The sequence below is a fragment of the Colletotrichum fioriniae genome (genome assembly GCF_027942845.1).
Source record: "Colletotrichum fioriniae strain IMI 355084 chromosome Unknown scaffold_1, whole genome shotgun sequence".
Lineage (NCBI taxonomy): Eukaryota > Fungi > Ascomycota > Sordariomycetes > Glomerellales > Glomerellaceae > Colletotrichum > Colletotrichum fioriniae.
The window spans coordinates 4,263,896-4,279,891 of record NW_027076837.1 but is presented as its reverse complement, the minus strand read 5'-3'; the positions used below and the strand labels follow the sequence as shown (position 1 = coordinate 4,279,891).

Sequence of the window (15,996 nt, the reverse complement as noted above, 5' to 3'; positions counted from 1 at the left end):
GGCGCTAACATCAATTTCTCAACAGAAACAAGCCGTCGCCCCATCCCTAATCGAACGAGCAACGAGCACACGACAAACCCACGTCGCAAGCACCTCGACGACGAAGCCAAGCCCCTACCTTCGCGCCCATCACCGCCTACCTTGATCAAAAAAACCATCGCCAGCCCATCATGACTTTCTTCCGCATCACCCTCCACCGCTCCGCCATCGGCTTGCCAAAAAGCACCCGCGGCGTCCTCGAGGCCCTCGGCCTCCGCCGCCGCTCCCAGACCGTCTTCCACCCCGTCAGCCCCCAGTTCGCCGGTATGATTATGAAGGTGAAGGAGCTCGTCAAGGTTCAGGAGGTCGACCGCGCCATGACCCAGCCCGAGATGCGCGACCTGCGGAGGCCGGACCCGGGCTTCTATGTCGAGAAGGCTGTTGCGCGATGAAGGTGCTGGAGGAAGATGAAGCGAGAAATAGATCGGTGTTCTGGATGATTTTTCAAAGTCAAAAGAAGGAAGAGGACGACGAGAGGAGAAGTGGAGGTTGAGTCTTGGAGCATGAGAGGGCCGGCTAGTGGCAGCTCGGGCGTAGTAGAGGTCAAAATCGTGTACCATCACCACGGAGAAAACTGTACAAAATCATGGCGGACTGTACAACAAACATACGTAGACGAGGATGTCTGCATCAAGTTACTGGGAATGAAACAAAAGTTCACTCAAGACCAGATACTGGTGATTCGAGCTCGTCTATTTCATTGGCACATGAAGAGCTTGTCACGCTGATAACGACCTGTCTGAGTGCTGAGGCACAGCATGGTCCATGTTCTTCTGCTTGCCTCACAAGATACAAGGGTTCTAGGAAAGGATGGCTTTGCGAATGGAAAACAATGATTACTATCTGTCTCAACTCTTATATTGGTTGAGTATGCCTGATACTAGCAGGCGACACAAAAGATGTTGGATGTCCGTTTTCCACACCTCCAACTAAACCCCTCATCAAGCCTGCATGACCAGGTGCTGGGATTCCAATAACGCAAAAAAGAAAAGTCAAGATGAAACGTCAAACTGTCTGCCGTTTAGTCGGCTAACCATTTGACTCAGGATGCAAGATGAGGTCTGGCCGCCTAGAAGCTCCGAGCCTTGTCGATATACTCCTGAGAAGGGGTCTCATATTCGCTGACAAAGTAGTTCTTTGCGTTCTTGCCGAGCCAGGCGGTGAGCTTGGAGAGTTCCTCACGCAGACGCGCCACGGATTGCTGGTCCATGTTTGTCTGAGCGACGAGCTCGGGAAGAGACACTGTCTTGAATTAGCACTAAGCCAGACTAGGCGTCTCGAATGGACTTACCCATCAGGCGGCACAAGTGTTCAGGTCCATAGGTATCGCAGACAGACTTGTGCTTGTCTTCCTCGCCAGCCTTCTCCCACACCTTGCGAATCTCATGGTACTGGGGACGCTCAAAGCTATGGGGAGATCAGTAGAGTTCGAGATACCAAGTCCAAGCAGAAAACTTACCGGTACAGTAAGATACGGCTCAAAGACTTCTCAAAGTACTCGCGAAGTCCTGCAACGACTTCTTCAAGAATGTCCATGTTTGCAGAACCATCTTCCCTGTTCGGGCGCTCGTAGTTGAGGTAGTCGCTCAGAATATCGTCAACGGGGTGAGGGTGAGGAAGCGGGACCAGCTGGTTGTTCTTGGTGATGTTCTCCCAGTCGTCAACAAGCATCGCCTTGATGTGGTCAGGGATAGGAAGCTTAATGGATGGGCGTGCATGAAATCCATCCTCCTGGTGTGTGATATTAGTATTTGTGCCGACTGGTAGACTTAATGCAATAGAATAAGAAAAAAGGAAAAACAGAAAAGTCTCAAGGCCACTGGGCTGTCGAACTGATAATGGTTTCTCTCGATGGTAGTTCACCTCAATACGTGCGGAAGCTTCCCACTAAGGTAAGCACTGCGTTTGTGTAAACTCACAGTCGGAAGTTCTTCCTCGCTCGTTTCCGGAGAGCGAGCAGATGACGACTTCGTCCGGGCAGGCTGTTCTCGCTTGAGAGTTGTAACGCTCGTATCGTAGCGATTGTCGTAGTTGGGCTTGCCGTCTTTTGTGACATAGGGTCTGGCGCGGGGAGCAGGCGAGAGGGCCAGGTTATCCACCCTCAGTAAGCGCGGCTCCTTCCAAATCGCCGCTTGATCATGATGAGGTCGCCGACGCAATGATTCGGCAGGCCGAGATTTGCGAGACGCGAAAGCCATGATGAATGAGAAGAGTGTGGGAAGAGTCAGTGTAGCGTTTGACGAGTAGAGTGCAGTGGTTCTGTGAGCAAGAAAGCTGAGAAAGAGGAGCTGGTGTATGGGGATGGTTCGAGAACGAAAGGGCGGAAATCCGGTGATAGAAGATCGGAGACTCTTCTTTTTGCTGCGGGAAGGAGTAGTCGGGGATCGCTCCTGCCAGACAGGCGGAACCAGCAGCACGTTTCTGATGCTGGTGTGTTGGGCCAACCACGGCCTACTGCAGCCTGCGTCGAACATTACGGCGGAACCCGAAGAGTTCTTCCACACTGCTCTCACGCTTTCTCTTGTTTGTGCCGCAGGGCCTCTGCAAAAGCTCTTCGACGACATCCTTGGCATCTTGCGACTCGCTATCTTGGAAGCTTCGTAGATCATGCTGGTTCTCGATGTAGGCATTCGCGGGACGCTCCCCAAGGAATTCTATACTGGAGTTGCTGGTTATGCTGGTCCCGTCGTCGTGGTCGTCGCTGCCAACGCTCTCATCGCTGGAAATGCTGATCAGGTCGATGATTTCGGCAGGGTCCTCGTCGCCATCGGACTCTGAGGCTCGCCCGACTGTCTGATCCTCGTCTTCCTCATCTTCGTCGTCGGCTTGGTAGAACTCGTCTTCATTTTCCTCGTACACGGGTGAAGCCCAGTGAACCTTCTTGCGTGGGCGAAAAGATGCCTTGTCGTAGCCCTCGAAGTCATCATCGTTAGACATGTACTTCCGACGTCTGCTGGGTAGGGACGTGTCATCTTCTTCGCCAGATTCGAGTCGCTGTCGGAACAGGTTATTCCGATACTGCCTCTCGCTCAGAGTATCGTCGTAGTCCCTAAAACCTTCATCTCCCTCAAAGTCGAATCGGTTCATGCCCATCTCCTCTTCGTCGACTTCGTCGTCTTCCTCCTCATAGTTGAATCGGTTCTGGTTGATGCCCGCCCCCTCTTCGTCGTACTCGTCATACTCCTCCCTAGAGTAGTATCGGGGCAGATAAGAGTCGTCATTCCCGTCCTCGTCCTCGTCCGAATACATTCGACGCCTTTTGTGACGCTGTTCGAACGCCTCGTCTTCCTCATCGTCATCGTCATCTAGCTCCAGCTGACGTCTTTTGCGTTGCTGATAGCGCTGATTTGGGCGATGATTGATCACGTCGGCGTCGGCATACAGATAATCGTCTGAGGCCGGAGCCGGTCTTTCGTAATTTTCATAGTCGAAGTCACTGGCGTAATCGCTCTTGATCTCGATGTCTTCGCCTTGAGATGCTTCGACATCTTGTCGATATTCGGGTTCGTTGGCATCTTCTGCCCAACCGACAGGGTTATTGTGACGGTAATGGGCAAGTTGACGGGCGTACTTTAGACGAGACATGAATCCGCGTTGGGGTGGAGAGGCGTAATTGGGTTGAACGCCGGAGTACTGCGCAGCCTGCTGCGACAGAACCCAGTCGTACACCCGAGCAAAACGATCCCAAGCCGGGGAGCTCATCTTGTAGCTTGGGTAGGGTAATGATGATAGTTGAGGAAGTTTGTGATCGTGTATCCTGAAATTCCCGAGGCAAGACACAAGACGTTGTGTTGAGTATGAATGCGATGCATGCGAGAAGGGGGAATTTTCGGGGAAAGGATAGCAAATCGAACCGGCGATTCGTGAGGAGAAGAGTGGATAGTGAGAGGAATGTGAGGAATCGGTGGAAGGTGTGGTGTTGAAGAAAGGTTTGACCAGCGAAGACTTTTCCGGGCAGGAAGGTGGAAATTGCTTTGCGGCAGGTGCCTCGATGGACGCCGATTCACACAACGCTCCTTCCTTCGATCAGATAGATTACTAGCCGCCCGGCAGTGAGGAGGCCGGGAAGTATTTGGTGACCAGCTTTGCTGATGGCCCCACATAGATGAGGGCATTCACCCCCTATCGTTGCCTTCCTCCTTCGCGTCTTTCGGACTTTGTTTCAAGCTCACTTCACAATGAGCGTCTACTTGGAGACCAACATAATGGCATATCGAGAGAAACCAAAAATTGAAACAAACGCAGAACAGAAAGCAAGACACAAACAAACTCGGTTTTGGCACTCACCTGCTCGAGGTCAAAATCTCTCGCCCGGCGAGGGCCACGGCCAGTGGCAGCGACACCTGCAGTTCGCTCCTCACTACCGCGAGCTGAGTCGGTCCCATTGACACGAAGATTGCCCTTCTTGGGGGGTTTGGCGCTGCTCTTCTGGCGTAGGTCCTTCATCTGGGCATGCAGCTGGCTGGCAAGCTCCTTATTCTCCTCTGTGAACTTGCGAATGCGGTCGATGGAAACCCAGTCGTCCCAAGTGTTCTTCCAACCCTTGTAGTGAATGCGATACTGAAAGCCTTCGCCACTCTCGGCAGGCTGGATGTCGAGGATCTTGGCCTCATATAGCATCTCACCATGGAAACAGAGAACCTTCTCATCCTTGGAGAAGGGCTGGGGCGGTTGGCGTGCGGGTGCCATGATTGGATGAGGCGGCCGTAGGTTGGCGAATCTACTCGGTGGGCTACAGCAAAGAGTATCGACAGCAGGGTTCTGACGATAACCTGGATGTCGTTGAAGGGTTGATGGGCCAAAGGGGCAGTGAGGTTAAATTCTCGGACAGTGCGCTGAAGATTGAGACACAGTCACTTTCAAGGCCAGTTGGCGCAGATCGAGGCTGCTGGCACAGTATGAATCGGGACCAGTCGTGGCACCTCGCTCAATCCGGATGACAGTGTTGATCAAGTCGCTAACACGGTATCAAGCTGGAGGACTGGTTAGTTTCTAGCCAAAAATTAACAACGAGTATGAAAAAAGTTGGATTTGAATCTTACTGCAGGTCGTTTGATAACTCAAGGTCAACTTTCCCAGTGTTGCTTTCGTTGTGGGTAGAGCCGTCTCCGTGAAGTGCAACCGTGATGGATAAGGTGAAGATGGCAAGGTGTGTCGATTCTTCCTACGGAGTGAAACGCGCTGCGGCTCATTAACGCGTCCCGCAAGAACTACCGCGTCTTCCATGCCTGCCCCAAGCCAAGCGCCACCCCATCCCGCCTGCCATGTCTACCCTACCTTAGGTACTGTCTACTACCCAACTTTTCCTCACAGGCTCACATATCTGACTTTCCATCTATGCTTACCCCCCTCCCCTGCTTTTTTGTCAGAGACTACGGGTACTTTCTGTCCGATATCCATATATCTTATCGTCGAGGGCTGCTGCGACTTCCATTGAACGGCCACTTGCTAGACTCATTATCTTCCAAGCAGCTCATCTCACAAGCGCAACCCATCATGGCGCCCACCGAAGCCGCCATCCTGCACAACTACCTGACTGTCCCGGCGCAGCTGCCCTCAGCCATAACCCTCGAAGAGTTCACCGAGCTTTTCCCTAAACCGCACCGCGCAAACCCGCAAATCCGCTCCTTGTACCGTGATCTGCAACATCAAAGGAGGGCGCTCGTTGACACGATCACGGAAAACATTGAGAATGAGGAGAAGAACGGGAGGGTCATCAAGCGCGAGATTGCGCGTGCCCAGAAACGTGCGAAAGCCGAGGATGCCGATCAGGAGCTTGAGATTGAGAGAGCGGTACGTTTTTGTGATTATGCTGCATATCATCATGATAGACCGGAGTCTCTAACAAGAAGGTAAAGCTATTTGGCGTGGCTGGGGCGCAAGATCCCAAACACACAATCAACTCTATTGTTCCAGAGATGGACACGGCGATAGCGGATCTCGAAGCAGAGATTCAGGAGCTAGAGGCTCAAGAAGCAAAACTCATGGAGTCGGTCAAACAGACAGTCGGCAGCATGAGCGATCTCCGCTACGGACGCCTCGCTAACCCCAAGCTCGGAGAGGACGTCATTCAAGGTCTCAAGAGTGTGCAAGATGCATGCGACGGGAAAAGTTGATCAACTAAAGATTACTAATTCGGTCCTATCTAAATCCAAATGACCGGGGATCTCAGTTGCATCATTGCAACGGCCCGCGGATTTACCTGGATATCCAAACCCATGCCAATGTGCCCTCCAGCCTCTCTTCAACTGCCTATCCAAAAGCTACTCACCCCCTTTACCGCGCAACACCACCAGCAGGGGCGGCAGCAGCGGGAGGAGCACCACCGGCAGCGGCAGCGGCGCGGTTGTCAAAGGTGTTACCCATACGGCGGTTCATCAGGGTACGGCTGCCAAAGGAGACGAGGATCATGAAGAGCCAGTTAGGGACCAGGTTGAAGGCCCAGAAGACGTAGCCAACGGGGACAGACAGGTTGTTCTTGGCGATCCAGCTGTTGAAGGGGTGGAAAATGTTATCCGTCAGGACCCACTCCTCCTTGGACTGCGCCTTCCACAGGTCGACAATGTCGTCCGAGGTAGTGGTGGTGATGTTCAAGCGCTTCCTGTAGACATCGACGTCGGCTCCAGGGGGCAACAGACCGATGGACCAGATGGACGCGGTTCCGGCAGACCACGCGTTGCAGAGGACGGGCTGGTCATCGCAGTCAAGGAGACCCAAGTGAGGGGATTCGGGAAGCTTGGCGAACTTGATGGTAGACTCGTTAAAGGCAGTCTCGATCTTATCGCAGTGGCCTGTAGATAAGAATTAGCATATCTCGTAGATGGAGCAAATGTGACGCGCGGTTGCGGAGCGTACCGAAGCAGGTCTTGTTACGACCAGTGATCAGAACCCACCACTCCTCAGGGGTAGTGGCATCAGCCTTGACGGGCTCGTAGAGAACATCCTTCCAGTTCTCGACGGTCAAGACGGAGATCTTCTTATCGACGGCCGTCGCATCAGGCACGGCGGCCTCGGGGGTGGCAGCCTTCTCAGCGCTGGGCGCGGAGGCGCCAAAGGAGCTCAGGAAGTTCTGGAACTGCGCCTTGTACTGCTCAAAAGGCGACTCGGCCGCTGTCGCAAGCAGCGGGAGCGCGAGAAGGGTGGTGGCGGACACGCGCATATTGATGATGGCTGTGTATATGTGTGTGTGTGTGATGGGAAAGTCGCTTCGCGTAGAGAGAAAGGAGGTAGCTTGGATGTCGTGATCAAGCGGCCAAGAGATGGTGGGTGAGGGGAAGCGTAATTACAACGAGCAGGGCAAGGAGGGAGGAAATGCCGACAACTACAACAAGGGACCAAGGAGGGACGATAAGTACGGGTTGGCGAGGGTAAAGTATACAGGCAACCTGATTCCGGCGCGAAGTTTGGACACACGAAAAAAAGGACACAGAGTTCGGATGTGAGGAAAAAAAGTGGAAGAGGAGCCTAAGTACAGATACTGACACGGGTGCGAAATCAGGCAGTTTGGAAAGGGACCCTTTTGGGACTCGGGGAGAGCGTGTGGCTTCTCCTGAACCTTGTCCCGTTGGTGATCCGGCTGGAACAAAGGAGCTTTGGTCGCCTGGGGGATCCAGAAGAGCACTGAAACCCGCCCGCTGCCAGAAGCTCGGAAGCACGCACCATAGAACGAGGAAGAGGTTCTTCCTCCACACTGTCTAGCCGTAATGGGACTGGCGCTTGCTGCTGGTCAGCGTCATTTCGGGTCGCCCAGGTGGAACGGCGGTCCGGGGTACTCGCAGCAGCCACGATTGGATGTCTCGCGTCCAGCAGCCACATGAGGCTGGAGAAGCCGGTACGTACTGGCAATATGGAGGGGACCTGGCTGGACGCGTCGAGAGCTCACATGCTGAAGAGCACCAAACTGACTGGAAGCTCAAATGCGCTTCGAGGCAGCATCCACTCTTGCGACATAACATTGTGAGCGCAAAACATCACAATGGTAAGCCTTTCAATCCTGATTCTTGCTGACTCTAGCTGATACGATAGTAGCCCCCAAAAGCCGCAGACCAGAAGCGAAAACGAGGTCGCCCCTCAAACGCGTCTAAATCGGCCGACGCGTCGCCAGCTTCTCCCGAAACTGTAGAAACGGAAGAAGCAACGGCACCAGCGAAACGCGGTCGACCAAACAAACGAAAGGATGCTGAAGTGTCGTCTCCTGCTGAGGTATCGAAAACCAAAAAGAGGGGCAGACCACCCCGCGAAGCAGCGGTAGAAGCAGAAGTTGAAGAAGCGAATGAAGAGGAACCCGAACCGGCGCAAGCGAAACCAAAATCGAAGAAGGCCAACAAGAGCGATTCAAAGGATAGCGAGGAAGCGGCAGACGCAGATGGGTTAACGAGCCGAGGAGAGAAAGCCGCCTCACGAGGTAAAGCAGGCCGAAAACCAAGAAAGGAGGCGAACGAGGAGGCCCAGGACGCAGACGAGGCCGACACAAGCAATGCGGCCAAGAAGAAGCGTGGACGGCAGCCGGCAAAAAATACGGAGGAGGAGCCCGGGGAGGCTGTATCTCCAGAACCAGCACCCAAGAAGAAGCGCGGGCGACCGTCTCTAGATAAGAAACCAGCGACCGAAGAACCATCACAAGCCGCCGAGGAGGACGTCGTGCCCAAGAAACGGGGAAGAAAGCCCAAGGAAAAGGCTCCCGAGGTCGAAGAGCCTGCGCCTGAAGAGGAAGTGGAGGCTGAGGCTCCTCCTAAGAAGAAGCGCGGACGCAAAGCAAATGTAACAGTAGAGGAGGTGGAGGAGCCACCAGCTGAAGAGGAACCGGCGGCTATAAAAAAGAGACGCGGTCGCCCTGCAGCGCAAGCCGAATCAGAAGCGCAGGAGGCGTCACAGTCGGAGCCGAAAGAAGGCCAGAGGCGGAAGGGGAAGCAGCCCCAACCAGCAGAGGAGATTACAGCCGAAAAGCCTAACAAGAAGCTGCGGAAGAAAGGTGAGGAGGAGGAAGAAGCGTCACCAGATACCCAACGTCGCCGGCCTGGCCGTCCTCGAACTTCAGATGCAGCATCCACACTGGATCAAACCTCGCAAGTGCGCAAATCCAAGAAACGTACAACGGAAGATGATGCAGCAGAAGCATCAGCGCCCGCAAAGAAACGCCGTCGTCGCACGTCCGACGAAATCCAAAAAGAAGAACAGCAACAGAAGCAGCAACAGCAACAGCAGCAACCCAAACCCGAAGCGCCGAAAACGGTTCGACGAGCCCCCAAACACCGTCACATCGCCGCCCGCGTCCGCCAGGTCCCCCGCTCCATAATAGAAGAGAAATGGTCCCCGCTCACGAACCCCTCCCTCTCCATCGTCTCCAACCTCCTCCGCCTCGCCGAGCGCCCCGTCCTCCAGCGCATCCCAGGCAGCGAGAAGCGCCGCGACCAGGCCGCCTCCGCCCTTCACCTCATCACAAACCGCCTCGTCAAGAAGCTCTCCCGCGGCCTGCCCTTCCCGCCGGCCTCGGCGCCACCCACGGGAGGTAAGAACGGTAGCAGGAAGCTGCTCGACACGGACAGCGGACGTGTCGATGAGCTCAACTTTGAGCGCGTCATCGAGGGCGTTGCGACGCTCGAGAGGCAGCTCGATCCCCTCCTCCACGCAGTCGACCTCCTTAAGACCGAAAAGGAGCGCGAGGAAAAGGCTCTGGAGGAAGACTACGATACCCTCCACACCCTCGAGGCGAACGCGCGCTCCGAGGCACGCAACTTCAAGGATAGTCTCCGCAAGACGCACGTCCTTTTGCCGGAGGCCACGAAGCCCAGCACTGCTTCCGCAGCCGTTGCTGCCGAGACCGCCGTCAAGCACGACGAGCCAGACTTCAACTTCATCGTCTCCAAAGAGGGCGTCGGAAACGGCACGCCGTTATTCAAGGACCTCGAGGACGACGAACTGCGCGGTCTGGCGGCGCAGGTCGGCAGCCACATGGAGAGCATGCGGGCCAACCTGCAGCAGATTGACGGCGTCGTGCCGCAGATCGTCAAGAGCAGGGCCGCGCTGCAGGACGTGCTGTTCAAGCACTTGGATCAGCAGAGTTTCGAAAATGTCTTGTTTGGATGAGAAAACAACATGCAGACATATTGCGGATTTCGTGTTGTGCCGTTCAAGGATATTCGGGGGAACTTGGGAAAGCCATTGGGAATTCAGGACGGACTTGGTGTTGGGCTGGTTTTTACATCGCGGGATATTGATACTTGACATTGACTACGGAGGCGTTGGCTGGCTGTCTTAGGGATACCACGCAATTGATGATTCATGACCTTCAGTGCCTGCCATTGACAAGACCAAACAGATAATCGTGATGTGCTACACCATAATATCACCATGTGGCTTCAATTGAAGTCCCACCGGCTCATTGAACACCTTTGGCACGAAGTGGACATTTAGTCATTAACCCCTCACCAGAACCAGTGTCACCGCAGCATTCAGGCCATTTCTAAGACATTGCCTTGGAAACCTTTTGCCTATGAAGAACTATACACTTGGGGAAATTCAAACCTCGACCCCATTCTATACCATACAAAAAGCTGGTCTCGTAGCCTATCTGAATGCTCTCGCCGAGACTTTCTTCAAGCCGCAAAACCACCGCCTTTATTCATAACATTCCTTGCTCTTCCTGAGCGTCATCATAGTGTGTCAAATTCTGTCAAGGTGCCGTACTCCATCCTTCTTCGCCACGGAATCATACCGCACTGTTGTCGATGACCAGACCTCGCCACTTCAGCAACGGTCATGATCGTGTTGCGAGAATTAAGTATCGATCCGCTGATCATCACCTGAGAATCAGAGTTAGCTTCAATGTGAAATCGTAAACCAAGGCAGTCTCAACTTGTGAAGCGTCAAGACTCCACGGCTGTGTAGGGTAAGATCGAAAAGCTCACCTGCGTCATTCTCATCAAGAGCTGTGGTGTAAGACAGACAACTGGCCGGGGTAGCCCATTTCTCAGTCGTGGCAGTGGTGGAATCTCCCGCAGGAAGCATATTAATGTTGGCCGGTGTAACGGGCCGGATAGTCGGTGCTTCAGTACCACTCTTGTGAGCGTTCTTGCTCTCCAGAGCAACATCATTATGGACGGTGTTAGTGGTATCATTAGCAGATTCGTGTCTCGCGTGCTCGGCTTCGTGGAGCCGCGCAGGCAGAGTGTCCAGGGAGGACGCTGGCTGGTCCTCCAACTCAGCAATAGCAAGAGCTGGATTGGTGGCCATCTTGGCATGCTCACTGCCCTTCAAGGTTTCAATGCTCCTTTGGAGCGCTTCCAGGTCTTTGTAGCCTTCCTTGGTGGGCAGGATTTCGAGCTCAGGGTATTCGAGTTGACCAGGTGACTTGGCACCGGGCTTGGACGGCAACATTTTTCCCAAGCTGGTCTTCATGGCCTTCCCAAGCTTCTTCGACATGGACTGAGAAGACTTCTTGATCTCGACGACGTTAGGCATAGAAGTTTTGCCGGCGAGCTCAACATACGGCGCTGTCTCCGTGCCAGGGACTGCCGCAAAATCCTTCGGCGTCATATTGTCATCAGGGCCCGCAGTACTAGTTCTCTTGGCCCTATCATGGGATGGCCACTTGGCCCAAGAAGAAGGGGGTGTAGCAACCGTCTGGAAGCCCAAATTCTATTTGGTGCCTGTGACATCTTGGTTGTTCTCCGACTTCTTGGGAATAATGGTGCCAGAGAAAGACTGCCGAGAAGTGCTTGACTGGCTGGCGTTTCGTGTTGCGATGGAATCCTCCGCTTTGGCTTCTTCGTAGCGAGATCCGGCTACATCTCGCTCTGTAGGGTGAGAAAGCTGGTTGGCATCGACTGAGATCATTCCCATGCTGGCCTTAGCCATAGCAGACTTCTTGGAATTTGTAGTGGACTCGGTCTCGCGCTGGTCGTGCTCAACTTTGAAAGCTCGCTGCCAGACCACGGTGGCGCTTTCAGTGAGCTTGGGTGCAGTGAATGCGGCGTCGCTCGGGATATGCCGGGTCGAAGAAGTGATGCTGTGGCTCGACAGTCCTTCAGTGTTCTCCCGTAGCTTGAGCATCTGGTTCGCTACCGAGCTCAACTGTGCGGGCTCCGTGGAGGACTGACTATGCGACTGCTTTCGACCCTTGGTACTCGAGCTTCTACGGATGCCCAGGAATTGAAGGAATGAGAACTTCCGCGACGGTGCATAGCCGTCGTTAGGCATGTCGATCTGGGATTCACCAGACATTCCTTCAAGACCACCGAGTGGACCAAGCTTCTGGTTGTCCAGGGCAGAGACGTTCTGGGCGGTACCGTAGTTGGGATGGTTCTCAGTCTGGAAGCGAATTCCATCTGCGCCAGACCCTTCATGACTTGATTGGATGATAGGAGGTACAGCCGTGTCAGAGTCGGGGTCCTTGTCTAGGGCGGTACGATAACTCTCGTCAGAACGCTGCTCCTTAAGGTTATACACTGTTGCTTGGTTAGTCGGGATACTAGCTTTCGCGATTGATATAAACCTACAGTCGAAGCTGGCGAGATCGAGATCAATAAGACTCTCAGCAATGCTGTTGCGATCGTCGTCACCACTGACATCCTTGAAGCCTGATGGCGAGGCGTTGCGTGTGTTCTGCATGGACGAGTATACCGAAGATGACGGATAGTGCGACGGCTCGTTCACTGGCAAGGGCGTTCTACCGACCAAAGCACTATTCACCTCCAAGTCGTCTTTCGAAGGCAAGTCAACGTACGGCTTGTGACCAGAAACCTTTCGGAGGGGAAAGCCGACAGGGCTCGAGAGTTGACGGTTTTTTCCTTTCTCGTCGCCAGCTTCGGTAGCAGAGCTGCGACTAGGCACTGCAGTTGCAGACTTTACCTTGCCATTCAAACTCTGAGCTGTGATGGAATCCTCCCGAGACGTGAGCTTCTCGGCGAGCAGCCAGGTCTCCCAGCCACTGCCATCCTGGGATTGTCCAGATTCCGAAGTGCGGGGAGGCAGAGATGTGCCGACGGACTCGGCTGTGAGCTTTCCGTTGGACTTCTCCGCGTCACAAAGAGTTGCGCTGTTGCTGGAAGTATCATCTTGAGACTGGGCCTCGAAGGCCTCTTTGTCGTCAACGGCAGCTGTGCTCTCGTCGTCCAGTGGGAGGGGGATGTCCTGAGGTTGAAGACAAAGGGCCGCCTGACTTTCGCCTTGGGGGATACACTGGGAGAGTCTCCAAGTTCTGAAAGACTCATCATCCTGATCGGCGCGACTCTGGCGAGCAGGGAGGACTGGAGCCGGGGGAGGCATATCAGGCAGTGATCCTCGCTCTCGAAGAACAAGATTTGTTGCCGTGACCTTCGTGGAGCTATCAGGCTTTGGGCAGCTGCTGCGTCGGCGGTCTCCAGTGGTGATATCGATAGGATGGACCTTAACACCTTCGTTCGAAAGCTTGGCAGCAGGCGGCGGCTGCGGCAGAGACGTGATATCAACCACAGAAACATCGGTGGGAATCTCCACCTCTATTCCGCTCCGCGGTCGCGGTCCGCTCTGACGCTCGCTTTGCTGGTCACCAGGAACCTCCACTACTGTCTCCAGCCCACGGAATCTCTTACTTCCAGGCGTGACAGATCGCGAACTGTGCTCACTCTCGAGGTCGGCTTGAATGCGCCTCATGTTGTTCTGTCTCACAGAGTAAGTATAAGCAGCCTGGTCGTACTGCGGGGGGCCATTTATCTCTGTAGCAGCGGAATTGGAAGAGGGCCTCTGAATGCTGATAATCGACACCCGCTTGTCACTGTCGGGACTATCAGACCGCTTGTTGCTGTTGTTAGAGCGGCGTCGGCTGAGTCTGCTCCAGGGACCATTCCTTCTGGGCGCTTCGATTTGATCCTCGTGGTCCGACACATATTCGACCTCGGTGGGATCAGGAATGAAATCCAGTTCAGGAGAGCGCACGTATGAGCGGCGAGAGGACGCAAGAGAGCCTCCTGTGTTGGTCCCACTGAGCATGAGTTCCATATTGTAGTTGCTTCCGGGCAGCTTGGCCGGAGGAGGCAGCTTGATCAGCTCGACAAGGGGCTGCTTCGGAACCTGGGCCGGAATTTTCTCCTTCGTGATCGTGTTCTTGGATTTCGCATCATTCGATTTCGCGTTCTTCGCCTTCCTGTCCTTCGACTTCGTGCTCTTCAACTTCGTGCTCTTCAACTTCGTGCTCTCATACTGCGTGTCCTTTGGAGGTATCTCGGGAGGATCCGCCTCCTTTGCCTTTGCGTCTTCATCCTCGCCCTGTTTCTTGGAGGGAATGCCGATGCAGCAGACGCGCATCATCTTGATAAGTTTCCACTGTGGATGCTCGATTTTCTCTGTGTTTGCTTTGGTCTCCAAACGAGCGAAGAGGTGGTGATAGTCGGATGGCTGGCGAAAAATACTCGGTACCAATCCAAGAAACTGCTCGACCTGCCCAAGAGGAGAATGATGCAAATGAAAGTCTGATGAGCGAGGTTGTCTTGCAACAGGCCAAGGCCAAAAAGGAGAGGTTGAAGAAGATGGAGAATTTGGCAAGTAGCTTCTTCTGTGGAGAGTAGAAAACAGAGAAGGAAAGCAGAAGGCCCAGTCAACCTGTGAGAGGTTGACCTGACGATGTCATCTTTCTGCTAAGTGAAAACAGCGGGTGCCCCTGAGGGTTCCTTCTCGAGGGTCTGTTGCTTTCACTGGTGGCAGCCACCAGGGACGACATCATCGAGCAACACGGGCACTCAAGTCGAGCAGTGGTCACCAAAGACCAGCAGCTGCCTCCATCAATAATGCCATGCAGCTCGTGAGAGCATGTGACAAAGGCAGCGCCGCACGTGTGATTTGCTTGTGCTTGAAACTGAGGGCGATCGCTTGCTTTGAGACCTCCATATACCCGCTGCCCATCTTCAGCCCATCCGACATAGCTTTTGTTGAAGTAATTATGCATACTGTAGTGTGGTTCAAGCGTTGGTTGTTGAAACTATCAACTTGACTTTGATTTGGTCTTTTTCGAACAGACTCTACAACACGAGCCATTTGAGTTGCACATGTCGACTAGTATCATTCTTTCCGAGCCCCAATCTGAAGCCTTCAAGACTGTCTTTGAGCACCACTTGGGAGTATCATCTTGGAGCATCACCTTGGAACATCACCTTGGAGCGAAGTCTTGGAGTATCCTTTTGGGGCGTCTTTCTGGGCATCCTTTGCAACTGCGTCTCGAATCATCCGCTTGGACGTACAAGTGCGAAGGTTGGTTGCTGAAATATCAAGTCGATTTCAGACCTACACGCATTTGTGTAAGAGGAATCGAACTGGGTCTTTTTAAGAGGACTCTGCTTTGAACATCTGACTGACCAGCTCTTGATAACTAGGTCATATGGTAGCTATTGCCGTTGTTTCGATCCTCCAGATGGCCTTTTGGCTGCTACCAATCAGACCCATCGTGAAGGTAGTATTAACAGACCATAAATTCGGACTTTCAATATCTTGTGCCACTTGGCATCGAAGAACTCTAGTTTCAACGATCCGTCTCGATTCGTGCAGCGAACACCACATCCTCGATCCCCAGAAGGTGTTTCATGGCTCATAGACACATTCTGTTCTGTGGTGATCGTTCCTGAGCAGCTTTACTGTGGCTAGATATGGGAAGGGAAGCCCGCGTTTTGGTATTGAAATATCGATTTATCGAGTTTAGACCGTTGGAATTGACGATGACATTCCATCGACAATGGAGGCTCCGGACACGTGGGTCAGTGGAAGGCGGCCGTAAGCGGCCCGTCCAATGAGACATCCGCCGTTATGCCCTATGAGGCCGCAAGTACGAACGGGTGGCGCAACAGGCTTTCTTGGCTTGTGGAATTGTCCACGCGAGACATGGAAGTGATGAAGCTGGTATCCATTCAATATGCCGAATTGATTGTTGCCAGAGGTTCTAGACTCGTCAAAACTGCGCAGACTCGCGAATGGCTTTCGCAGACTTCAGCA

General features: G+C 53.7%; 9 protein-coding genes across 9 annotated transcripts; 3 read left to right on the top strand and 6 right to left on the bottom strand.

Moving 5' to 3' along the window:
* Nucleotides 1-170: 170 nt before the first annotated feature.
* Nucleotides 171-431, top strand: MRPL33 (mitochondrial 54S ribosomal protein uL30m; the record flags this gene model as incomplete). Its single annotated transcript, XM_053195254.2, has 1 exon — nucleotides 171-431. The coding sequence occupies one exon, from the start codon at nucleotides 171-173 to the stop codon at nucleotides 429-431; it is 261 nt and encodes an 86-aa protein (XP_053047224.2).
* Nucleotides 432-1,108: 677 nt separating this feature from the next.
* Nucleotides 1,109-2,237, bottom strand: EAF3 (Esa1p-associated factor; the record flags this gene model as incomplete). Its single annotated transcript, XM_053195255.2, has 4 exons — nucleotides 1,109-1,281; nucleotides 1,331-1,446; nucleotides 1,499-1,770; nucleotides 1,959-2,237. The coding sequence occupies 4 exons, from the start codon at nucleotides 2,235-2,237 to the stop codon at nucleotides 1,109-1,111; spliced, it is 840 nt and encodes a 279-aa protein (XP_053047225.2).
* A 253-nt stretch (nucleotides 2,238-2,490) lies between these two features.
* Nucleotides 2,491-3,741, bottom strand: N0V96_001081 (uncharacterized protein; the record flags this gene model as incomplete). Its single annotated transcript, XM_053195256.1, has 1 exon — nucleotides 2,491-3,741. The coding sequence occupies one exon, from the start codon at nucleotides 3,739-3,741 to the stop codon at nucleotides 2,491-2,493; it is 1,251 nt and encodes a 416-aa protein (XP_053047226.1).
* Nucleotides 3,742-4,207: 466 nt separating this feature from the next.
* On the bottom strand, nucleotides 4,208-4,728 carry N0V96_001080 (uncharacterized protein; the record flags this gene model as incomplete). The annotated part of the gene is made up of 2 exons (XM_053195257.1): nucleotides 4,208-4,225; nucleotides 4,327-4,728. 2 exons carry the CDS (start codon nucleotides 4,726-4,728, stop codon nucleotides 4,208-4,210), a joined length of 420 nt encoding a protein of 139 aa, XP_053047227.1.
* An 807-nt stretch (nucleotides 4,729-5,535) lies between these two features.
* Nucleotides 5,536-6,155, top strand: N0V96_001079 (uncharacterized protein; the record flags this gene model as incomplete). The annotated part of the gene is made up of 2 exons (XM_065756118.1): nucleotides 5,536-5,832; nucleotides 5,898-6,155. 2 exons carry the CDS (start codon nucleotides 5,536-5,538, stop codon nucleotides 6,153-6,155), a joined length of 555 nt encoding a protein of 184 aa, XP_065615358.1.
* Nucleotides 6,156-6,315: 160 nt separating this feature from the next.
* N0V96_001078 (uncharacterized protein) lies at nucleotides 6,316-7,198 on the bottom strand (the record flags this gene model as incomplete). Its single annotated transcript, XM_053195259.2, has 2 exons — nucleotides 6,316-6,830; nucleotides 6,895-7,198. 2 exons carry the CDS (start codon nucleotides 7,196-7,198, stop codon nucleotides 6,316-6,318), a joined length of 819 nt encoding a protein of 272 aa, XP_053047229.1.
* Nucleotides 7,199-8,014: 816 nt separating this feature from the next.
* On the top strand, nucleotides 8,015-10,125 carry N0V96_001077 (uncharacterized protein; the record flags this gene model as incomplete). The annotated part of the gene is made up of 2 exons (XM_053195260.2): nucleotides 8,015-8,017; nucleotides 8,068-10,125. 2 exons carry the CDS (start codon nucleotides 8,015-8,017, stop codon nucleotides 10,123-10,125), a joined length of 2,061 nt encoding a protein of 686 aa, XP_053047230.2.
* Nucleotides 10,126-10,815: 690 nt separating this feature from the next.
* N0V96_001076 (uncharacterized protein) lies at nucleotides 10,816-11,574 on the bottom strand (the record flags this gene model as incomplete). Its single annotated transcript, XM_065756117.1, has 2 exons — nucleotides 10,816-10,841; nucleotides 10,947-11,574. 2 exons carry the CDS (start codon nucleotides 11,572-11,574, stop codon nucleotides 10,816-10,818), a joined length of 654 nt encoding a protein of 217 aa, XP_065615357.1.
* Nucleotides 11,575-11,676: 102 nt separating this feature from the next.
* On the bottom strand, nucleotides 11,677-14,325 carry N0V96_001075 (uncharacterized protein; the record flags this gene model as incomplete). Its single annotated transcript, XM_053195262.1, has 2 exons — nucleotides 11,677-12,485; nucleotides 12,537-14,325. 2 exons carry the CDS (start codon nucleotides 14,323-14,325, stop codon nucleotides 11,677-11,679), a joined length of 2,598 nt encoding a protein of 865 aa, XP_053047232.1.
* Nucleotides 14,326-15,996: the final 1,671 nt, after the last annotated feature.